The sequence below is a fragment of the Mus caroli genome, unplaced genomic scaffold (assembly GCF_978045245.1).
Source record: "Mus caroli unplaced genomic scaffold, Mus_caroli_1 scaffold_14, whole genome shotgun sequence".
NCBI lineage: Eukaryota > Metazoa > Chordata > Mammalia > Rodentia > Muridae > Mus > Mus caroli.
In genome coordinates, this window is record NW_028227269.1 from 72,154,661 (window position 1) to 72,180,039 (window position 25,379).

Genomic DNA, 25,379 nt, shown 5'->3' on the forward strand with positions numbered 1-25,379 from the left:
TTTAAAGATGTAAAAAGTCATTGTGACCATTTAAAAATAATACTGTGTACAGTAAGACAATAATTTAGTCATATTTTAAAATTTAGTATGAAAATGTTTATCTTTGTACATTGTTTTAAATATATATATATATATATATATACACTAAGAGAAGGCTGCTGGGATTTTAGGTACTTAACATTTACTTATAATTACTGTCTTTTCTATTTCACATTGATTTTATTTGTATAATTTAAATTTTTATATTAAAAAACATATTCTGGTCCTGCTGCCGAGACTCTGAGCAAGCATGAAAACCACCTTTTGCGTGAAGTGGTCACTAGGTGACTCCCCTAGAATTGACTTCTCTGTGGTGAAGCCATTGCAGCAGAAACCACAGTGACAAGCCTAAGGCCTTGGCATCTTCATTTATGCACAAGCTTGGGCATATTCTCCACACGGCCGTGCATACAGACCAGAAGTGGATGGCGAGATAGTTTTCAGTTAAAGAAGCGGGACATCTGCCCAGGACTGGCCTCTCCACATGCTGGGTGGAGACAGGCTGCTTGCAGAGGGAGGTCTCCCCATCCATACCCACCTTGAGCTCACAGCGTCATTTCTACATTCCTCCTCCTTGCAGAAACTCATTTCCAGGTCGACACTAAGACGGCAGGGAAAGGAGGGCTCCAAAGAAGGAAATGGGATCGGTGTTAACTCTTCCAGCAGATTCGGCATCGACAACTTTGAGTTCATCCGAGTGTTGGGGAAGGGGAGCTTCGGGAAGGTGAGTCTGGGCTTTGGCCGGCTGGATTGAAGTAACAAGCATGCTGTGTATGCGTGCTGTTGGCGTACATGTATGTGGGTGGACACCAGACCTTCTCACGTGTACCCACGCTCTCAAGCCTCAGGTCTCCCTCATGCTCCCTCCTGCTTTGCTCTAGGTGATGCTTGCCAGGATAAAGGAGACAGGAGAACTGTACGCCGTGAAGGTGCTGAAGAAGGACGTGATTCTGCAGGATGATGATGTAGAGTGCACCATGACTGAGAAGAGGATCCTGTCCTTGGCCCGCAACCACCCCTTCCTCACCCAGCTCTTCTGCTGCTTTCAGACTCCAGTGAGTATGGCTGGGTACTCCCCACTATGAGTATGACAGGTGCTCCCCCCTCTACCCCAGTGACTATGATGGTGCTCCCCACCTCACAGCCTCTTGTCTCACAGAGAGAGGAGATATTAGTGAGGTGTTGAAGATGTCACGGAGTTGCCTGGAATCGGCCCTCAAGGCATTGCCGTGTCTGACAACCTGGGCACACGTGATAGGAGCTAATACATTAACCCCTTCCTTCATGCTGTCCCATGAAAGGCTCACCTCGAGGGCTGTAGTCCCCGATATTGAAAAGGTCTTCATATATAAGTTTCCTGCAGTGGAGAGGTTACAGAAGTCTGAGGGTAGAGTCCATGTCATAAGTTATCTTGGCGAATTTGGCTATGGTTCTTGTCATAAGTTCTGGACCACCTTGAACCTGAATGAAGGGAGTCGAGAAGTGGATCTAGAAGGACCCAGAAAGAGCACCTTGGTTTGATTCATCCCAAGATCTTGTTCCTGTCCATAAAGTTCCTCTGCCTGGTGCCTTCACTAGTCTTGGGATTCAATGGGTTAAGAGTAGCAATCTAGGATGCCTTTTGTTGCAGTCTGTAGAATGCTGAGCTAATGAGAGTTTAAACAAAAATCATGGCGCTCTTGGTTCAATAGGACAAGTGTAAAGTCTGGTGGTGATCACTGGGGTTGGATCTGTGGCCCAGGGCCACTAGACGTGTCTTCTACTTGGTGGCTCACAGTATTTGATGAACTTTTACACATTCACACTTTCACAGGATAGCATCCAAAACAGAGGTCATGGGATATCATGGGCCTCTCTTCTTCCGTGGTCTATTAGGTCATCTTTTTTAGCAGCAGGAGCTGGGAGAGGAGATAGCTCACCAAGATGGAGCTAAGCTGAGGCGAAGGTGAGACTTCGATATTGCTGGCAAAGAGAATGCTTCCCACAGTGGGTAAACAGCTCCACAGAGCTGGGCTGAGGCGGAGCATCCATTGTGAATGAAGCTCAGTGAGATGCTAAAGCTGAGGCGGTCTTGACTGTGACTGCACAGGACTGTAACTTCAAAGACCAGGCTGTGGAATGCAGCAGAAAACCTGGGAAGAAACTGATGTAGAGAAATGACGGGCCAGGTTTAATCACAGAAAGCCAGCTTCTTTAGTTGACAGCATGTGCATCCTCCACGTGTCTGTTCTCTCTGTCACAGGAAGCCTTTCAAGGAGTTTTTTGATGCATAAAAGGGTGATGCACACCACCCTTTAAAAAAACACAAAATCTGGGAAGTCCTGCAGAGATTGCTCAGCAGTTGAGAGCACTGGTTGCTCTCCCAGAGGACTCAGGTTCAATTCTCAGTAGCCACACGGTGCCTAACATGGTCTGTAACTCCACTCCCAGGGATGCCGATGCCCTCTTGTGGCTTCTGCCAGGTACCAGGCATGCATGTAGTGCACAGATATAAATGGAAGTAGAACACCCATACACACAAAATAATTAGAGAAATAAAAACGCAAACAAGACTGCACTTCGACTATGATGGCACTCATATTAAAAAACATAGTAACAGTTAAATCTTGGAGGTTTTCTCATATTGGTATACATTTAGCTGCTTGATTTTTAATAGCTGTAGAGTATTCTGTATTAAGAACATATTGTGCCAAGCACAGTGGATTATGCTATTAATCCCAGTTCTTGGGCTTCAGGGGCAGGCAAGCAAACCTCTGTGGTTTCAAGGCCAATCAGGCAGCCAAGGCTGTATATTTAGACTCTATCTATCTATCTATCTATCTATCTATCTATCTATCCATCTATCCCTTGTCTCTGTGTGTACATACGTGTGTGTGTGTATGTGTGTGGGGGTGGGTATGTGGTTAATTACCTGTTTTTTTATTTCAACCCATCTTGCCACAAGTCCCCGTGTACTTTCATCTTTGCATGTTTATAGAGCATTTCTACGTGGCGTATTGTTGGAGGTAGTATTGCTCAGGAAACTGGAGCATTTAAGATTTGGACCGAGTCCAATGGTGCTTACCTCTGTGGTAGTTAACATGGAGGCTGACATTTTATGGTCTGCCTTCTAGGCACTGTTCTGACAGCTTTTTGTGTACTGTCCTATTTAATCTGCGCAGTGACCCTGTGCAGTAATAAAGTTTCAGTGGGCATAGAGATTCCTAGGACTTAGCAGCTGAAGTTTTCATTAGCATCCCTGGTGGTTGTTTTTGTTTTTTGTTTTTTTTGTTTTTGTTTTTGTTTTTGTCCCCCCCCCCCCTTCTATTGAAGGTCTGATGTTTGGCCACAGGGTGGCAGTCGTGACTGCAAAGTGGCCTTGATTTCTCACCACCAGAGCAGTGGCGGTCTGGAGCATTTTTAAAGGTTGTGGGTTACAGTGCTGTCTCCCAAACAAAGAAGGAGGGGAGGGGAATGCTCCGACCTTCAGGTTAGAGGGTGAAAGGAGTGATGGGGACCAAGAAGCAAATGAGTTCTTCACATGGCCAGGTGGAGACAGGGTCTTCATTTCACTCTGTGGATTATGGGACTCAAGCGTTATCCTTCCATCTGGAAATATCCTCCGTGTCTACCTCTGTCCACTGTAAAGCTGGCTATAAAGGACTGGAAATGCTAGTCACTACGAGGAATGGTAAACTTGGATGGCTCTAGCTACTTGACTCTGCAAGCCATGGCCCCTCAAGTGAGGAGTCGGGTGCTAACTGTGGCCTTCTGTCCTCTGAGTAGCTCATCTAGTTAGGGCACTGGAGTTTTCCCCAAATGGCCTGGCAAATGACATTTCACTGGGAGAGTTCTTGTTCAGTAACGTGAACTCCCTCATGTCTGGCCCTGTGGAATCCCTATTGCTGAAGCCCAGAGATGGGAGGAGTTCACTAAGGTCCTCTTGGCTTGGTAGTGTTGGAGACAGGGTTCTGGTATAGGCCAGGCTGACTCTGAGCCATGGGTCATATGCAGTCTCACATCAGCTACTGAAGCATCTGCCTGGAGAGATGGAAAAACATTGCCCTTGGGACTGTCCACTCAAGTTCTCTTCGGTGGCCCTAGGTCTGAATGCTGAGTCTGTTGTAAAAGCCCTTTCTGCTTTTCTCCAAGTCCTGGTCACCTCTGTGAGGATCCAGTGGGAAGGTAAAGAGGCCACTCACAGGTCAGGTCCGCAGCCTTGCTGCCCGAGCCTCGGCGGATGACACCACAGCCATGTCCATATGGGCACACTGCTGGAGTTAATGGATTATTGGGGAGGGGGATTTGAAGCTAGAAGAAAAATATATTGAGGGGCCTGGTAAGAGGGAATGGGAAACAGATATTGTTAAAATGCATTGCACACGTCTATGGAATTTTCAAGGAATAACAATTCTTTTTTAAAAACTAAGGCTGTTTCGTGATGAACCCACTTCCCCACACCAAGCAAGGGCAAGCGTTCCAGAGCCCCTCCCCTCCCCCACAAACCATAAAGTGGGAGTTCAGGAGCTCCTTCTGTTCCTACCAAAAAAAAAAAAAAAAAAAAACAATAAGCAATTTTCAAATACTAGATACTTTATCAAGTTTTCTGCATAGGTTTAAGAATCCCTAAACTCTTCGGCCCACGTCTCTCCTTAAATGTTACTGTTAGAAATAAGTGAGAAATCGCAAACCTTCTGATAGCGTCAGGAATTCCAACACTTTGTGAGTAATAGTCTTTATCTTCACCTGTAAAAGCTGTTAGGTCTGCTGGTTTTATTTTCATTGTGTAGCCAACAGACACAATACAATAATACGGTAGATGTTGTATGTAAAGATGCTTGATTTGGGCTGGTGAGGGGTGGTGGGTAATGGCACTTGCCTCGGAGCCTAATGGCCTGATGAATTTGATCCCTGGGACCTACAGAGTGGAAGAAAAGAACCGAGTCCCTAAAGTTGTCCTTTGATTGCCATGTATCTGCTGTGGCATGCATGCATTCACATATAAAGGCACACACACACACAAATAAATGAATAAATAAATGTTTTTTAAAAATGCTTAAATCTTAAAGATATATATTGTTGGTCCATTGCTGATAGTCTTTGATTGACAGCTCCCTAGCTCCTACCCTCAGCCCTGGCACCCATCCTTGTTCTCTCTGCTCCTGGGAGTTCTTTAGATTTGATTTTCTATGCCTGGTTTATTTCACTTAATCTTCTCCAGATCCATCTGTGTTGCCACACATGACAAAATTTCCTCCCGACTTAAGGTTGAACGATGGCTCATTGTGTATCCACCCCACATTTTCTGGGTCCATCCATCCATGTCTCTGGCCATTCAGCCATCCCATGATAATGTTGCAGTGAACAGGGCGTGCAGTTCTCTTTTCAGTCATCTTGCTTCTGACTTCAGACTTCTTGGATATAAACTGAGCTTGTGGAACTGTTGGTTGGATCATACGCATATTCCATCTTAACTTTTGAGGCGTCTCCATACGGATTGGGGCGGTGGTTGACGGACTCACAGGCCCAGTGTCTGTGCACACAGATGGATGGGCCTTCTTTCCTTCCTGTGTTGCCGGAGATCAATTCCTTTCATCCTTTCAATAGCAGCTCTAGCAGGAAAAAAGCCAGTACCTTGGGGTGGCTTCAGTTTGCATTTCTCTGATGCTTAGTGGCCATCATTTCTCTTAAATGTATCTATTGACCATTTATACTTCTTGTTTTGAGAAATATCTATTTAGATCTTTTTCTTTGTTTTAAATTTTGGAGTTATTTATTTTCTTATCATCTGAGTTAAGTTGAAACAACCCGAGCTTTCATTTCAGCAAAGGGAAAAAAAACACTTAATGTACTAATTGAAGAGGGTGTTCTTTCAGGTGTAACGGCACAGACCTGGAGTCCCAGACAGGCCATGAGAGGTAGAGTCCAGGAGGTCCAGACCCACTGGCTCATTTTAAAAATAAAAACAAAACTCAAAAGTATTGGATATCAGACAGTGTCATGAGCACCTGGCATGTATGATTAATGGCATGTTGTCACTCGGTAAGATAGACTCGGTTATTATCTTTGCTTTGTCTGTAGTTCAGAGAAACATGGAAATAATAAAACACTCCCTCAAGCCCAGCACTTTTAAGAAACCGTACAACTAGAAGGTTCCAGGAAAGGATACAGTACTTACAAAGATGAATACTTTGTATCCATATCAAGTTCTGGCCAAGACGACAAACTGGCTCTCCATTCCCCACAAATGCACCAGCCAGAAATGATGATAAAGATCTCATCAGGACAGTAGCTGAGTCGCTGGGCTGGTACACAGTTTTCAAATGCGTGTTTTGTTTTGTTGTTTTAAACAACAGAGGTAGCGAGAATAAGGCGTTATTTAGCTAAGGAACACTTGGCTACAAGGGACCCGTGTCACAAATCTAGTACATGCTGTTCTCCTCGGTGCTTTGAAGCTGACTTTGCTTCCGGGTCCTTTCATCTTCAGTAGGGGCTATCTGCCTTTTGGCATTTATGGCCTGGAATGGAGGCCTGCCATTTCCCTTCCACGGGCTTCCCGCTTGAGTGGGAAGAGCTTTCAGCTGAGGCCAGGCAGAGAGAACTGAGCTTCAGAGAGGCAGATAGGTGGGGGTAAGAGGCTGGCCAGAGGGAGAGGCTGGAGGAGGGAGAAAGGAGCAAAGACAGAAAGCAGCCTCCTGGGAAGGGGTGGGGGGAGTGGCAGAGTCAATATTGGTCAGATGCCCCAGTCTTTGTTCAGAGACCCAGTTTACCTGAGCAAGCTTTCCGCTTCAAAAACACAGGACATCCTGTGTCCAAAACCTAGAAGAGGGCTGCACCGAGGTCCCTCCTCACTCCTTAGGGATTCAACTCTGTTTACCTCTGCTTAGACCACAGAGGCTCCCGGGGACAGGAAGGACAGGACTGGCCCCTTGCCGTAGGTTTCCTCAGAGCCTGGGCTGCTAGACTTCCTAGGTCAGTCCTGAAGATGGAGCTCGAGACAGGCTGGAGGGATCTGCTGCTCCTCGCTGGCCTGGCGGAGGAGCAGCAGCAAAGCCCAGCCTCAATTTCGGAAGGCGAGATTGTTCAGAATCTGTGCACACAGGCACAGGATGCTCTCAGCAGACACTAAGGATGTCAGGGAAATCACTTGGTAACACAAGGGCAAGAGAGTGTTGCTTCCTCTGTATTTTTCTCTCCCTTGTTATCATATTAGTTATTAGTAAAGCAGAATATGTAGAGGTGAGAAAGGAGTTATTATTCCACCACCACCACCCACTTTGGGGCAGGTAATAAAAAGGGAACCTTGAGTTAAAGTTCGGGCTCTGGCTTTCCCAGCACTTGGTGTCTTTAAGAAGTTCCTTATTTCTTATTTTGCCTAGTTAGGCATCTCCAGTCCAAAACAAAAAACAAAAAAACAAAAACAAAACAAAACAAAAAAAAAACCCTCCTTTCTCCCTACTGAGCAAAGAGCCTCTAGAAGGAGTTCCTCGTGGGGAGGGGGCTGCATACACAGGGCAGGGGCAGATTAGCCACAGCCCACAGTCCACAATATACTGAGTTTCAGGCAGCATGGCCAGTCCCAAGTGCATCTTGAGGTGCTACCATCAGCTGGATTGGGAAGGAGGCACACTCGGCTCCTATCATGCCATCTGCTCCCTGTGCTCTGATACTCTGCCATCCTGGTCAAGGAGAAGAGACCCCCAAGGCTGCAGGCTAGGAGAGAAGAGGAGAAGACAAAGGAGATGATGGTCTGTCTGCAGAGGCCTCTGCTAGCATCAGTGTGCCTGGTTGATCATTGTTGGAGTCTGAATGTGTCCGTTCTGCAGTCTGGGCAGGTGCAGAAGCTGGAAGTTCACCGAAGTGCACTCTGGATGCTTTACTCGTTCTTGCTGCCCCAGAAAGTGCACACTGCTATCTGATAAATACCTGTTGGGCAAAATGTCTTGCAGTACTCCAAACAATCCCAGAAGGTGAAGATATTTGCATCCTCCTTGGAGCAGTTTGCACAGCTGAGCTCCAGAGAGGGTAAACAATCTATCCTGGATCACACAGCAAGGGGCTACCTGAAAGGATGTGGCTTCTTGCCTGGGTTATGCCGTTCTATGCCATGTCTGTTACATTGTAGCAAGCAATCTCCCCTCTGTGCAGTATATACATCTGAAAAGAAAGGGGTTGTTAGAAAGAATTGTTCTTGTGCACCATATGTGTTTTCTGTCCCTTTCTGAAACACCCAAGGATATTTTCCTCTGCCCTCTCTGGAACTAGGTTTCCTCCTTTCCTTGAGCAACGACTACTTCTCATGCCATGTGGTCTGCTTCTGGGTCATTTGTTCTCGTTTGCCTTTGGCTCAGATGGAAATAGAAAACAGACTAGAACATGGCATTGGTGTTCTCCAGCTCTGTTTGCTTCCAGCCTGTCAGCATGCTCCATCTTTCTCTCAGGCTGGTAGCTATGGACATAGGTCTGCGGGTGAGATTCAGATGTCTGGACCAAGTTGTGTGGGCTTACTTCTTCAACCCACAATCCCTGGGGATGGTGTTCAGAGGACCATCTCCAGGCACAGGATTTGGGTTCTGATCTCTTGGGCTACTGGGCCACAGGGTCTTGATTATGAATGGGGTTGGGTGGGTGGGGGAGTCAGAAGGTGAAACTGTTCCTGTGCCCCGGTGTCTGGATTGGTCCATAGGCTACTAGGTGTGTCTAGAGTTAAAACTGTTGTCCTCGAGGTTGTTTAACTATAATTGGCTTGTTTACAGCTGTCACCACCGCTGACATCCTGGAGGGTAAGCAGCCCCTGTACTTTTACATCTGGACAGATGTTTTGTGGCACCGGGTGTCATTTCCTTTGAAGTCCCCAGTCTTCACCAGGGTTAGCCTCAGCCATGTGTGCTCACAGTGACTGGTAGTGTTGGAGCTGGTGATTGCGTAGTTACAGTTTGTTCACTACAGTGGGTCAAGTTGCCAATCCTCTGCCCTTTCAAGTTCAAATACCAAGACTTCCACTACTTTAGCTGAAAAGGGGGGAGTCTGGTGAAATCCCTGTCCTTCTTGTTCTAAAGGAAGACTGGCACTCATGAAGTGACAGTGAGAAGTTGAATTCATGTACTAAGTGTGTGAAGTCCGGATCCTGTGGAAGCTCCAATCCATGTGCTGGGCTTTCTGCAGAACTTCAGTCCCCAACCAACTAACACTGTAGTTTTTGCAGTGCCTGCAGGTAGTCTCTGGGAGGTTGGGTAAGCACTCACCTTGACAGACATGGTTATCCAGGGAGGATCTGAGGCTGTAAGTCTGTAGGTGGAGTGAGTTGACCCCACCCTGTAGACAGTTATGCAGTTGTAAAAACCAGACTTTCTTGGGTAGCAACCATGGGTTCTCATGTGTTCTAGTTTTGAAATACTTGAGTTTCTTGTTAATACTTCATCACTGGTTAGAACTGGGTTATGACTGTTTCTCATGGGCCCCAGAAATAGCCAGTGCCGGTCATAAGTAGAAACAGCCTTGTTGCAAGGCTTAGCTTACATTAGAAGGCAGGAAAGCATTCATTCACTCAGCCCATGTAATATGGAGTGTCTGTGACATGAAGCCCGCCCTGAGAAGACAGCAGGGGACAAAGAAGAGCAGGCTCTACCCTGTGTAGCTGCTCTAGGAATCTGTAGGCCTGAAGCTGTCCTATGTGGGTAGACTCAGCAAGTGACCAGTCATTCCTCAGAGGTTGTTCTTGGATTTCTACTTAGGTCAGGCTCAGAAAAGCCACATGCTTGGGAAGGCGTATAGGGAGCTGGTCTTAAAGCTATATCTGTGTGTCCAATGCACTCTTATTTATGTAGGGTAGAATGAATTTGGTATCTGCCGAAGATTATTAGGAAGGCATGATCCAAACCCCACATCACTTCCAGCTGGTGATTGGTGCTGTATTGATTGAGTAATTGACAGGCCTAAGTCAGGAGGCCGAATAGGAGGCGTAGCAGCCCTAGCTTGCTTGCCTGCTCACCTCCATGTTTGTGTGTTCCCCTCGCACTAGCATCTCCTGTTCCAGGAAACAGGGACATTTGTCTACCTCCCTGCACACTCCCAAGTAACCTCATGAGCCATCAAGACCCTGTTGTACTGCTCTTTTGTTAGACTCCCTTTCCTGCTTTCTGCTGTCAGTCAGTACCGCCCCTGGTCCCTGGAGGGCCACCCAGGGTGTTTCTGCCTCTGATCTATGGGAGGCTTCCTGCTTGCAGGACTCTTCCTGCTCTTCAACAGAAGAGCCCACTATATTGTGAACTCATCCCTCCCCAGCTCTGCGTGGATCTCTCAGGACCTGGGAAGGGGGTGTTGGAACTCTTCCCAGCGTCTCTTCATTTCATCCTCAAGGTGTATGACATCTTAAATGTTAAAATGATGTAGAATATAATTCCCCGTCAAAACAGGAGTGCCAATCAGCCACCTTCCCTTCCCTTTCTTTGCAGCGCTCCTTGGAAAGCTACTGTGGCATTTTGCTGCCCTGTCAACTCCCTCCCTCCCTGGGGAACACAGAACTATGCTCTCTTTGGTTTTCTCTGAGGAGACATGGAGTAGGGATGAGCCACTGTCCACACCGTCTAAGCCAACATCCATCTACTGCTGGTGAAAGCTGCTTAGGGTTAGGTCAGGAGATGCAGGCAGCCCATAAGGCAGAGTTGGCCTACATTTCTCTTCTGGAAGCCTATAAAATGTGGGCCTGCCATTCACCCGACTAACTCCTCTTTATTAGGGCTTTAGGACAGATCTGCAGAGAAAGTTCCTTTCCACACGGCACAGAATATCACCCCTATTGCATCACCCATCTCAGGGCCGGTGAGCTGTTATGGTTGTAGTGAACCATAAATAAAATGCTCGCACAGCGCCATGTCATAGGCCCTCTTTTAACACACGGTGGGATACACCTCTCTTAGAGGACTGCCCTGTGCATTGTAGCAGCATCCTAGGTATCGACTCATTCAGTATCTGTTGTGCTCTTGACTTACCATGTATTCCCTGAGGAATCTGCCTTGGCTGGAAGCTGTGGCCCTGTGTGACTGTCCAGTGATGTCCTCAGTGTCTAGCCTCACAGGCTAGAGGACTGTTTCTCACAGGGAAAGTGAAGTGGGCCCTTGTAAGAGTGTATATGAACCAGCAAGATGGCTCAGTGGGTAAAGGTACTGACCACTAAGCCCAGCTACCTGAGTCCTGGAACCCACATGGTAGAAGGGGAGACCTGACTCCAAAGTTACCCTTTGACCTCCACATGTGCTCCGCGGCATGCGCCTGCCCACACACATGTGAACATACACAAAAATATATAAAATGTTTTATAAAATATAAAAAGCATGTGTATGATCTGGAAAGGCTGTCAGTACTGTCAGTGTCTGCTCTGTGGCACTTACTGGGACTTACATGGCTCCTGAACTGGGTGACAGCAAGGGTGTAGGGTTTGTTCAGTGTGGGTGAGGACCTGGCTCATACCCCGCTGGCTCTCTTTAGCCTGGAGTTCTGCTGCACAACAAGGCAGAGGGCTCCAAGGAGCCAAGTATGAGTTCACTAAATGTATTTTAAGTGGATTGTGTCAAACACAGAGTAGGAGGCATGTATAGCTTCTCTTGTTTTGATATTTAATAATCATCTTTTCACTTAATCAACAACACATCGAACTGGTGTTTGTTTGTTTGTTTGTTTTTGTTTTTGTTTTTTTTTTATGAAAGCCACTGCCTCCACTGTTGGAAAGCCTCAGGGAGGCCCGCTGCGAGTTGGAACCCCAACTTTCCTGTACAGGGTATACAAGGTTAGATTTCAGAAATGGATGATCAAACCTTTGGAAGCATTTCCCAACTGGTATGGAAATATCTGCAAGTGATAACATGAGTGTGCTTTGAGAAAGCTTGTAGTTTTTCTTTTTGTTTTCCATATATGGGAACATCATCTCACTTTAAAACAGCCATACATGGAGGCTGAGCATACAGGCTTTAGGCAAAGGCAGGTGGATCTTTGTGCTGTCTGTTCAAGGCCAGCTAGGTCTACACAGTAAGACCCTGCCTTTTAACAAATTGTGGTATTGTAAACCATATCTTCAAGACCAAGAGGTCTCTGAATGTGAGAGCAGATCCCATCAGCCCAGACAGACATGTTGCTTCAAGACAGAATGTTATTTTTGAGCTCGCTTTCTGTTTTCAGTTTAGTGTATGGGGGCTAATTAACGACTAGGAACTAAAAATCTATACAAAAAGAAAATAGCGGGCCCACATCTTAACTACCTGAAGTTAAAAGTATCACAGTGTGATAGGAAAAGGCAGGAGATGATCTTGAAGGGGCTTGAACAGTCTTCACAGAGGAAGGGCTGTCTCCACCCTGACCTGCGGGGCTAAAAGGAGGTCTTTGGTTATGGGAGAGGCCGTGGTCTATGACACAAGACGGCAGTGCCAGATCACAGAACAAATCACTGGGACACTGAAAACCTAGACGGCCAGATGCAGCAGGAGATAGGAGAGGAAACGCAGAGGCTGAAGAAGCAGTCTCACACCTTTGCTAAGGAGTTTAGCCATAACTGTGGATGTTCAAGGTGTCAGTAAAAGCCCTCCAACTGGAGAACAGCCTAAGACATTCACTCTAGAAAGCCTTCAGGTTACTGTCTGGAGAGGAAGGAGGCAGATGAGTAGGTGAGAAGGCTGAGTCAGCAACTTTTGACCTCCTGGTCCAGGGCCGTGATCTCAGGAGTGGATTGGCGTGGACTGTAAAGGCCTTCATTGGGGGCAATCCAGAAAACAGATCAGGTAGGAGAGTGGGGCTCCATGGCCTTTTGATCTGATAGAAGCTGGAATACAAAATCCTTCGATGCCTGTCTGTGGAGACAGAGAAGAGGAGGGCTACAAAGGGAGGTCCGCAGGAGGGCAGAGATGGGTGGGTGGCGAGCAGGTAGACAAAAGACATAGAAGCGCATTCACAAGAGGAGACTCAACTACTAGGGAGTCAGGTCACCAAAGAACTTGTCTTGGATTGGGCAGAAAGTGGTGGGGTTTTTGGCAGCGACTACAGGGCCAATCTCTCTGCTCCAACCACCATCTGGAGTTTTACTACAGAATTAACAGTGTCCTCTCCCAGAAGAGCTTTTCTAATATGTTTCTACCAACCCTTCATCACGTGAGGGACATTATTGTCTCCCTCACTTGCTGTGATGAACAACCTGATGAAGGTGACTTAGGGAAGGGTTTGTTTTGGAGCTAGAAGCAGCTGGTTAGGTCACATCCATGATCAGGGGACAGAGATGAACACTAGGACTCAGCTTGCTCCCTCCTTTTTTATACAGTTGGGGAACCCCACCCCACAGGATGGTGGCACCCATGTTTAGGGTCTTTCCATGCCAATTAACTTATTCTAGAAATTTGCTCACAAATTTGTCATCTAGGTGATCCTAGATCCTGTCAAGTTGTTTCCCTTGTCTGGTACATAGGCTGGTCAGGATTCATTATAAGACAAGGCTGTAACAAGCTCTGGCCACCAGTGCACACTTGCCTTGGGGGGTTGTGAATTCCTCCAGGTTCAGAGTCCAAGTTCCTAAACCTTTGTTTGCAACGTTGGAGACCTAAGAACCTTACCAAAGATGAGTCTGTCCACACCAGGTATACCTCGACCCCAGGCTTGACCCAAGGGTTGCTAGGTGACTGAATGAACATCTTATGGGGTGTGCAGAATGATGAAAAACAAAACCATTAGACTCCATCTCACTGTTTCTGCTGTGAAACCTTTGCAATCATTCTTAATGTGGTTAAATTCAAGTGGTTTCCAGTTCAGGCATGGTGCAATCAAATTTCCTCACAAGGGTGCTTTCCACCATGACCTCTTTGACGTCAGTAACTGCTTCCTGTTGATGCGAACTCTCTGTCTGTTAACCCAGCTGACAACGTGGTCAGCGAAAAATAACGAAAGAGCGAGGCCTAGGAGACATTCAGCGCTGTGCTGTCTGTTTCCAGAGGCTCTTAATAGCACTCTGCAGCTTTCAATATGGGGCTTGTTATTCATACAGAAACACTTCCCTGCAGCTCTTGGAGTCTGATGAGCATAGATAGGCCTTCCAGTTCAACAGCGCCTCGAGTCACTATCTAAATTATTCATAACCGTAAATGTAATTGCTGTTCTTTGATTTTGTTTTTCTCCATCTTCGCTGTGGCCAATGTGCCGTGACTGTTTCTTATTCAAAAACGTTTCATTCCCAAAACAACATGTCTGCCAATGAAACATTATTTGTAAATCAAAATGATGATGTAGTCTAGTTTTAAACAAAGAAAACTCCTTCTTAGTGTGGCTGTAAGGGTGAGTAAGTGCTACAGAGGGAAAGAGACCTACCACGCTGGCGTGTTGCGGTCAGCCAGGCAGCCCGTTTGTTTTGCAAGAATAATGTTTAAAAATCCAGAAGGCTGAGAATCAGACTCTTTATTCAGTGTTAGAGAACTGGGAAGCTGACTGGAACTGAGTGCTGGCTTGGTATAATTTTGGTTATCAACAGTTTTGTGACTCTTAAAAAATACTTCCTAGAATGAAAAGTCCTTACCTGGTCAAGGTCATTGCCATGTGGCATTAGGAAATGCTTCTGTCGCTCAACAGCTGGGCGTGGAGCTAGGGGGACTTTTATTTCCTTGGACCTGCTAGACTTTGGGTTGGCTTTAAACTGGCTATGTAGCCAGGGCTGTCTGTCTGTGTGTCTGTGTCTGTGCATATATGTGTGTCTATCTGTCTACGTCTGTCTCTCCGTCTCTCCCTATGTATGCGTGTGTTATGTGTGCGTCTCTGTGTGTATGTGTGTCTGTCTCTCTCCTTGTCCTCCTCCCCATGTGTGTGTGTGTGTGTGTGTGTGTGTGTGTGTGTGTGTGTGTGTGTGTCTGCCGGCCCTTGTGTGTTGTATATAATGGGTTACTGTTGGATGGGCTGCAGTTCTAGTCCTGGGGCCATGTTGGCTGAGAATTATGCAAAGGGGGTGATAATAATGATAGTTGCTATCTCGTTTTGAGCACTTTCTGTAGGCCAAATACTGGTCAAAACTCTTGGCTTAACAGAGTTAGTACTTGAATTTAGTCATTTTGACGCCTCCATTTTGCAAGGTGAGTTGAAAGAAGGGAAGGGAAGAGATGAAGGGAAAAAGAGAAAGGAAGAGAGAGAAAATTTGAATAAAGTTCAACAGAAGCTGCCTGTACCTATTGAGAATTTTGGGTCCAAAGGTCAGGCATTATCACAGAGATACCAAGGACTTGGGACTGGGCACAATGTCTTCTTTATCATCTCCTAATAAGTTCTGTTTGTTAGGATTCTATTGAAAGGGCCTGGCACTCTGCGGCCCCTTGCTTCTGTTTATGATCCCACGATCACTGTTCCTGTAGGCAGTTTGCCCTAGATTTTAAATCAGGAAGCTCCTCCCTCCTTAAAAAATTGTATGTATTTTACTTAAAAATTTCCTGGAAGTAACAGAAAACTTACCTGAGGCTATACAAGAAAGGAACTAATGATAAAGATTCACAAATATGAGAGGCATGGTGGTACCAGAAGCTAGGAATTGACACAAGGTACCTTGGTGAGGTCTTCTAAACCCACTCCCTGGTCTTATTTCTGCTCCACTCTATATTTCCTGCTTCATTCTTAACCTTGCATTTACCTATCTGTCTGTCCATCTATCTATCCATCCATCCATCCATGCACCATTCTGTTACACTAAAGAATTTCATGTATTCCTGCCAGAGACAGCTTCAGCTCTCAGAGTCATGTTCTAACTCACAGCTCAGACTGGATTAAAATTCTTTATCTCAGTTTGAATGTTCTGGGAAAGAGACTCAGGAAACGTAGCCTTGTTCCAGTCAGTCGTGGGCTGGAGACACAGCAGTTGTCTGCGTGGCCCTGAACAGATACCTCCGAAGGTGGTCTTCCTGCAGTCATAGAATCATTTTGTCACTTGTCCCATCTTAGTGGAGCTCTGCTACATAGCCAGGCCTTGCCTCATCTAGCTGGGTGTCAGTTTCAACTCCCAGGAGCCACCTAGAATGAGAATGTTGAGAAGTGTCTCCCGCTCAGGGGCTATGTTTATCTCCTGTTGCCAGAGAGCCAGGGCAGAAAGCTGACACAGGCAGTGGGTGACAGGAACCAAGGCATGTGACGACAGGAATTGTATTATTGCCATGCACCAGCTCCTTGAACTCTGTGCCTGTAACTAATACAGGGCGTGGGGACCGAGGGATTTCTGAGTTGCTTTTATTCCCCCAGGTGTTCATCGTTCCTTGCTGACGGCTGGCATTTGTGGTTAGTTGAATCAGAGACCAGAGAGAGGCACACCAGACAGACAAAGGGCTTGGCTTTGAAACTGAAGCTCAACCAGTCTCCTGGACATTGGGTTTCCTACTACACAGGCCAGGGCAAATCTGCCTTCAAAGAGCCAAAGCCACAGGTGACGCTCAGCAGATACTTGGGCTCCGCTTCTAGGAAACTGGATGTTAGGAGTCCTGAAATGGTTGTGTATACAGATTTTAAGTACAGAGAGAATCCCCTGGCTGACTCTGCCAAGGTAGGATTAGCGGAGCCCTCCCTGCCCTAAAAGTAGATCACAGCCACCTTAATCCATTATACAGTCCCTCCCTAATAACACAGGATTCCCCCAAAGGGTTTCATCTTATTTCACAGTAGTGTGGACTGGGCAAGTAACCGTCAGAAGGGGGGCTTTGGGGCTCTCCTCCTAGCTGCCAAGATGTAGCACTCTCAGCTCCTTCTCCAGCACCGAGTCTGCCTGCCTAGACATTGCCATGCTTCACACCATAATGATAATGGACTGAACCTCTGAAACTGTAAGCCAGACAGTTGCCTTGGTCATGGTGTCTCTTCCCAGCAATAAAACCCAAACTAAGACACCCTTTTAGCCGACATTTTAGAACAGGGTCAATAAACGTTCAGGTCTCTAGAAGTTTCTTTGCAATTAAAAATAAAAATAAAAACATGTTGCTGATTTATAAACATAATTCTAGCTTGTACCTGGTCACATGACTTTCATAAGCTAGATCTTGTCTTCATTTCATCCCGGTTGCCTCTCCTCTATCTTGATTTTCCTTTCTCTTTGACTTAAGTGCTGGTAGCAGCTGAGGGGCTGTGAATGGTACCCAGTATTCTAGTTTGGTGCCAGGCCCATAGTAGAAGTGAGACTCTGGATGGAAAGAAGGAAGAACATTGAACAAAACATCCTTAGTTTTAAGTCTGAATATCCCATTTCTCTCCAGATAGAGCAGAGGAGAAAGTGCTAGATTCTGTAGGTCGAGATCTGCCCCCCCAACCCCCCCCACACACACCAGGGCTATAGCAAGAGCTAAGATGGAGGGGAAAGAGAAGACCTGAAGGCAGCATATTCTAGCTTCACACCTGCAGTTTAGACCAGGGTCTGGCCTTTCAGAATTTGGGATATGAAAAAGATATTGTATGTGAAAGAGAATTCCTTCTAAATGTCCTTATCCTCTCATGACCACTGCTGCCGTGGAAACTCTTGCCAAGGACGCTGACAGCAGCTTCAGAATGGCCACTTACCTATGGGCTGACTTCCAGTAAGGGGTGTTCACTTAAATGGGGATTTGAGTGGCTGACTGCTTCCATGAAGGTGACAGTCTGGATCATGAAGTGTGAGGCTGTGCTACTTATTCAGGGATGCTGCAGGGTGGCTTTTCTATCACACCTTCCTCACACCCTGGAGCTACCCCTCCAGTTGAGTTCTACATTAGCATAACAACTTCCCAAGCCTGTATTGCTCTGCTAGCTGTCTCTGGAGTGCTCACCTGCCATCGGAGCCATTTGCTAATGTGCCCCACCCACCAGACTCCAGCCCATAGAATATAGGTCAGCCATTGCTCATGTGAAGCCATTCACCCAATTCTACCCCTCCCTTTGCCAGTTGAACTCAAATGAGGGCCTTTTGCTTAGTCACAAAGCCTGCTATATTTGTATTGTTTTCCCTTGGGCTATGGGGTGACCTGAAAAGTTGAGTTGGTGATAGTCTTTTGTTATTATGAACTTTGCCATTATGTTTTCTCTCTGAAATCAATTCATGCTTCTAGCACATATTATATATATACAATTTCAAACTCCAAGAAAAGGTGGATTCTTGCTTACATACATCCTTTGATAAAATGTCAGCTTGCCCACATAGTGACCACCCACATTCCCACATTCCCATCCCCAGAAAGAACAGCATCGACTCTGAAGGAGATATATATACACATACATACATACAGGGTTGATTCCCTCCCCTTCTGTTGAGGTTTTACTTACTACAGGAAGTAGGAGGGGTTATGGGTTGCACTGCCCTGATAGAGATCAACTTTATAATGCAGCAGTGGTGCACCTGAAAGTGAGTCAAAGCCAGACTCCCCAGCATAGTTCAGTCCATCTGCGCCCCCACTCCCCCTAGCAAAACTGGTAACATTTCAAACTCTAAGGTGGGTTCTTGCTTGTATGCATCCTTTGACAAAATACCAGTTTGCCCACACAGTGACCACACACATTCCCTCCCCCAGAAAGGGCAGCGCTGACAGTGAAGGATGGTCCTCACCTGCAGGTCTTGAGATCAGGCACCTCCCTAAACCTCATGCAGGTGTCAGATATCCCATTCCCTCTACTGCTTCCTTATTGCTTTACCAGAAGGTTTAGACTTGCTGTTTATATTTTAAGGACCCATGTTCCTTGTGCCAGCCTTTCTAGGATGGAACCGATCTGCTCTGTGTGTGTGTGTGTGTGGGGGGCTCTTTGTTGGGTCCCCAGCACCCCATTCAGTGCTCAGTGAAAGAAGTGAGGAAATCCACTGATGCTAGATGTCTGTAAGCATAAGCCTTTACCCTGTGTGTCTCAGGGCAGTGGCTTGCTGAATGGACCTTTCTGTCATTAAACAGTCTGACCATCTGTGAGTTCTTGATGCACTGTGTTCATGGTCCCTGGGTTTCTGCAGAGGGAGCTTGTTAGGAGTTCATTTCCCTGCCTGGTGAGAGTCACTGCAGGTGGAAGCCACCGGTGTGTTTTGCATCCACTTCTAACTCATGGTCTTTTGATGGACCAGAGGACTTTCTACCAGACACTGTCAGTTGGACTTCCATTTGTCTGAGTTGTCTAAAGTGGTTTACCTGTTCTATGTTTTCTGCTCATTTGGGAGGAATGGAGAGCCCTCTCAAGTGCCCTCTCCTCTGGGATTAACCCCGTGTGTACCACTGAAGACACTTGCCTAGGACTTAATGCCCATGCTCTCCTCCCTTAACATGTCAGGCTGGAATGAGAACCAAGGTCTCTTGATGGTTAGAGACGTAGAAAGTCAAGGTTGTATGGAACTACCTTAAAGAGATTTCCATGCCACCCTCCCTAAGAGATCACAGACCTGACCCCACACGGGGCTAACCTCTGCTCCCACATAGCACTCTGCATGCTTCTTGGACTACGTCTCTTCAAGGAGAATGATGCTGGTGAGCAATGAGAGTCTAATCCATTCCCACACGTTTCATTTAGGACCGTCTATTCTTTGTCATGGAGTTTGTGAACGGAGGCGACCTGATGTTCCACATCCAAAAGTCCCGTCGTTTCGATGAAGCCCGTGCTCGTTTCTACGCCGCGGAGATCATTTCTGCACTCATGTTCCTACATGAGAAAGGTATCATCTATAGGTGAGTTTTCACCCCGGGCGCCTCTTTTGAGTCACCCCCCCCCCCAACCTGGCTCCTCACTTAGCCCAGCCTTTCATTTCTCGTGATCATTGACTCAAGTGTTTAGCATTGAAATTCACAGAAAGCCCAAGAATTCATTAGAGTTATCACAGAGATGAACTCTTGTCTCCAAACTAAAATGTGCAGTCTGGATTCCAGAGAGATTAATATTTATGGATTGGTTCAGCCAGCATTTGCTGCAGTAGCCAAGCCCTGGAAAGTGCTGGAGTCATTAATGTTCTCCTCTTCCCAGTCTAACATTTGAAGTGAGTTGGCTAATGTGGTGGACTCATTCTATTTTAAGAGCTGGCGACTGAGCCAAGGTCTGTGTCTTAACTGTTGCTGATAGTAGCTGTAATGACACCAAGGTCAGATGAGGTGGGTTTGCCTGGCCACAGCTACGCCTAGGAATGGGGCAGACAATGTTTCTCATGTGTAGCCTCAACAGTATTTGGTTACATGTCACGACACAATCCTTTGATCTCAATAGGCTGTAATTTGAGTGGACTCAAAATCCGATTGGTGTTCTCAAGGGATATCTGGTGAAGCATTAATCAGAGAGATGGTGGACCGTGTGTGAACAGAATGGCTAGCAAGTGTCCTGGTGTCCTCTTGATGACATTTTCTGTTCACCTGTAGCCATAGTCCTCCCACTCTGTAAATTATATTAATACCCTAGTTGCCACATGTGATGACTAGTTTTTATGATCAGCCTGACACAATCACAAGAGCCACCTTAAAAGGGACTGTCAATGAAATATTGTGTAGATCAGGTTAGTGTTGGGCATGTCTGTGGGGAATTGTCTCAGTCATGTTAATTGATGTGGGAAGGCCTGGCTTGAATGTGTGTGGTGCTATTCTCTGAATTTGGGCCCCAGATGTTACAAAAGAGGAGAAGGTGAGCTAAGCTTGTATGAAAGTGAGATTAGCCTGTATGCATCCATTTCCCTTGCTCTTGACTGTGGGTGTGAGGGATTAGAAGTTTCAAGTTCCTGTTACCTCATCTTCCCTGCTCTGGTGAGCCTGTGGTGCTTTGAAGGAGAATAGCCCCTGTGGGCTCAGGTATTCGAATGGTTCCTGGTTGGTTGATGGAATTGCTTAGGTGTGGCCTTGGAGAATGTGTGTCTGTGGGGATAAGCTTTGACCATTTAGAAACCCACACCTGGCCAGTCTCTCTCTCTGTCACTGTGTCTCTTTGTGTCTTTCTCTGCCTCTCTCTGTGTCTCTGTCTCTCTGTCTGTCTCTCTTCCTCTTGTCTGGATCAGGATGTAAGTTCTCAGCTACTGCTCTAGGGACATATCTACCGGGCTTCCTGCTATGAATTCACCCCCTGAAACTGTAAGCAAGTCCCCAATTGAATGCTTTCTACAGAATCTCTTCACAGCAACAGAACAGTAAGAGATGAACTGAAACCTAACCTTGTGTGCTAAAATAATCCTTTCTCCCCTAAGTTGGTGTTTGTTCATTTTATCACAGCAACAGAAGTGAACCCAGCAATACACTTGTTTTTCTCTGGTAATACAGTTCTTGCTGTATTACCCTACACTGTAAAACATAAGTCTCTGTTTTATGGTACAATCCTAAGTACTAAAACAAAGAATTTTCTGTCTGAAATTTACTATCTGTGAGTTGCCCGTCTCTACCCTGCATACCCCAAAGAGAGACTCTTACCACATTAACATTTTAAGAACAGTGACCTCACTACTTGGAATGACTTCCATTATAAATCAAGCTAATTATTATCAGCCCCACAATAACTGAATTGTATACACGTTCCAAGATCAACACTTTACCTACATTTGCCCTCCGAATTCTCCTTAACATCATGGTTATCGCCATTGATTAGATAAATAATTCTTAGGGAGATGTACTATCCAGGCTGCTAATAGCTAGAGAACTGAAAGCTCAAACCCTGTCTAACGAACGGTTCTGCTGCCTTCTCTGTTCAGGAGAAACTTGAAAACTGGAGGGCTGGTATCTTATTCTCCTTATGGTGTTGAGATAACTTTTAACCATGAAAATGAAGGCAGAGGGGGATGAGGAGTGAGTCTTAAAGGCTCACGTGGCCTGACTCCTTCGGGCCTCTTTCTCCTCAGAACCCTGCACTGATGCAAGGGCAAGCTTGCTCCTCTAGGTTGAACGCCATACTTCCGTCTGCTCTGTGAATGTTGTTCTACAGAACATCGTCATTGCAGTCGATGGTGTTTCCGGTGAGGCGGCATTGATCCACTTCCTGAAGCTTCCTTTCAGTTTCTTCTACCTGTGGCACAATTCTAATTTTCAATTCAATTCTGATTTTCATTTATTTCACTTACTCTTGAATTCACATTCCCCATGTTCGTAGTCTAACTGATATATATCTGACTTTGAAGGGAGAACTCTTAATCAGGATAGATTAAAGTGCTATTTTTGTTCTGTGGATTTGTTTAATGGGACACTTTTAATTCCATCAGGCTCCTGACTGGGACCAGAGTCTTAAGGGTGAGGCTCTGAAAGCCAAGTGCTTGGAATTCATCCACAGTCGAGGGCGTATCTGAGTTACAGAGAGTGTGGATTAGATGCATGCAGGAATCTAATAATCAACTGAGGAACTTGAGACAGCTCTGTTTATCATGTGTGTCCCAAGATGGCCTTTATAAGAACTAAAATGCTCTCTCTAGAAGATTCCTCTGAGCTGTCTAAATAAAATTGTTGGTTGGATAGTTGGTTGGTTTAGGAGGCTTTAACCTCCTAGGTGTGTGTGGCTTCTTGTTCAGCAAGTCATAAAGATGATACCATTGGCAAGTCCTCACCAAGTAGGATCTCAGAGAAAAGGGGAAGAACTCTCTCCAGCATGAATTTCTCTCTTTCCATTGACTAAATCCATGGGGGAGATCAGAAGACAGGCTGGCCATACTTCTGTGTTTTATAGCTTTTGTGCAGAGAGAACAAAGCCTATGTCCTGGGAGACTCAGCTGCAGAAGGCTCTGCTCTTGTGCTTTTGGTGTAGAGACTGTTGCTGGCCAGAGCCCTGACATCAAAACCAAAGTGAGCTAGAGAGAAGGCAGTCATGGAATCAGCAGGCAGTCATGGAATCAGCAGGCAGTCATGGAATCAGCAGGCAGTCATGGAATCAGCAGGCAGTCATGGAATCAGCAGGCAGTCATGGAATCAGCAGGCAGTCATGGAATCAGCAGGCAGTCATGGAATCAGCAGGCAGTCATGGAATCAGCAGGCAGTCATGGAATCAGCAGGCAGTCATGGAGTCAGCAGGCAGTCATGGAATCAGCAGGCAGTCATGGAGTCAGCAGGCAGTCATGGAATCAGCAGGCAGTCATGGAATCAGCAGGCAGTCATGGAGTCAGCAGACAGTCATGGAGTCAGCTTTGACAGAGGAGAAAAACATTCTGGTTACCAGGGACCCAGATGGTGCATTAATACTCTCTATGTAACATGGATGCTTTTCCAAAATCAAACAGAAAAGCCAGAAAAATAAAAAGGCATACAGAGCACTTCTAGCAAGCAGCACAGGAACCTTTTTCTATCCTGCTCCATAAACTGCATTAAAGGAGAATTCAGCCATCTCTTAACATTTCAACTGCAAACCACTCAGCCCTATGTCACACACTTGCTTTGATGTCTCTAACCAAGTATGGAATGTATTTGTGATCTATTGGGTAAAGAGGAATTACAGCAGTTTAGATCCTGATGCCTGCTGACCAAGTTTCACTCAAACACCGAGTATATCTCAACACCCATTCTACCATGTGAGAGCCTGATTGTATCAAGTCTTTTGCAGCCCTTGGTAGACTGCAATCAGTGTTCACTCCTGAAGGGCTGGTACTTCACTGTCCCATTTTCCAGATGTGAACCAGCCTACAGAGGCCAACATCCAGACCTGGCATGCTGACTTCTCTTACACTCACAGAGTATGGTATTAAATTTTGACCTTTCCTGAAAATCACCTTTGATTTCTCTTCAGAAAAACCTGCTTCTGCCTTGTTTGTCTTTTTTATTTTTAGCTCATAAGAGTGTGAACATCTGTCCCTGGACAAGCACTCTAACAGAGCTTGTTATTCCCAACTTGTTCCTAAACTTACAGTTCAGTGAGGTTAACTCTATCCCTATAGGGACGGTTATGTTAAACTAGACCCTGAATACAGCAGCTGACTCTCCGTGAAGATAAACTTCTCACACATTGCTTACCTCTTTTCTCAAGAGCAGGATCAGGGGTATTGCAGCCTGGTTGGTTCAGATACTTATGTGCTCTGAACTTAGTTGGGTGTGGCTTTGCTCAGCAAACCCTTGGTGAGATCACTCTGAGGAATGTTGCTTCCTTGGCTAGAGATTCACTAGGAATTTGCTTGCAAATCAGTTCTGTGTTGGATCTATGGCAGATGTTTCATGCCTGAGTCATTCTGCTCTGCAGTTCTCCTTCTGGAAAACTGGGTCAATGTCTCTGGTTCCCATCTCCTGGGCCTCCCTTTCTCCTCACCATCCTTTATGAGCCAACTTGCAAACTCCCCAGATATCTCTCATTTGAGCCCTGGAGTTTTGTAGTCTTACCTCACCTGTTTTAGGCTGCATTTCCATATTTGCATTTTTTCCTCTGCCTTCAATCAGAAGAATCTCTTTGAAGAAAGGTAAGAGTCAAACTCAGTAGCCCTGTTAATTAACACTTTGTCTTCCAATGGCGTCATTCTTTCCACTGAGAAGCAGTTTCATTCCTTCTTCACTTGCTACACAGCAAGGATGGCCACCTGTTGCCATCTGTCATTCAGAAAGGACCAGACACAGAGGTGCTCAGAGTGTGAGTAACTTCCACGGGAAATTTTGGCTCTGAGCCCTCCCCAGAACATTTTAGTCATAATCCTGACTCCCTTCTTGCCCTACTTTGCTCATTCAGAGACTACTCCTCCATTGTCACCAGACAGTGACCAATGTTCCGTATTCTTTTTCCAAAAACGTATGGAGAACTCAAGGTTTCCAGCTAAGTGGACTTACCTGACATACTGCCTGTACTCAGTCTCCCCTTTCCCACAAGAAAACACCTGGCCTTTTCACTTCCCCTGAGCAACCCTTAGAGACCACTTTGTGTTCAGTAACCATCGTCTCATAGCCAAGGACAGATGTAACGTTGAACAAAACCAATAATATCCCCTGGTGGAGAACACAGTACAGTGATGGAGGCAGTTGCCAATCAAGTCTGTCCAATGCCGGGACGCAGGGAAATGTAGTGTCATGGTCGAGAATTTCCCCAGGGCGAAGGGTCTGGCTAGGGAGAGATGGAAGAGCTTCTTAGGAAGTAACTCTTAGGCTTATGTCACTAGTGAGGAGAGAAGAAAAGTATCTTTAAGGCCAAAAGAACAGCAACTGTAGATGCCCAGTATCAGGAAGAGTGGTGAGTTCTAAGGCTTTTAAGGGATGTATGGTTGGAACCAGTGAGGCATATTTTCTCACAGTTAACACTCCATTATCCCAGAGTCATCTGATGACTTTAAAATTTTATTAGACATACCTCATAAATAATTTATTTGAGAGTTAGGTAAGCTGGTCATGTTGCCAATCCCTGGAGGAACCAACCAGTCACTGTGTGTTTCTTGCATCCATGATACCCAACAATAGGATTTTTCCATTTTAGAAACGGGAGACACCCCAAAGATTACCTAAGGCCAGCTTTGTTTT

At 46.0% G+C, this 25,379-nt stretch overlaps 1 protein-coding gene across 1 annotated transcript in view; it reads left to right on the forward strand.

The window, feature by feature from the left end:
* Prkch (protein kinase C eta) overlaps window positions 1-25,379 on the forward strand; it is a 195,133-nt gene that overhangs the window by 118,699 nt on the left and 51,055 nt on the right. Inside the window, exons 8-10 of the mRNA XM_021178757.3 lie at window positions 620-763; window positions 921-1,094; window positions 19,522-19,676. Coding sequence (XP_021034416.1) covers window positions 620-763; window positions 921-1,094; window positions 19,522-19,676 — 473 coding nt within the window. The remainder of the gene's footprint in view (window positions 1-619; window positions 764-920; window positions 1,095-19,521; window positions 19,677-25,379) is intronic.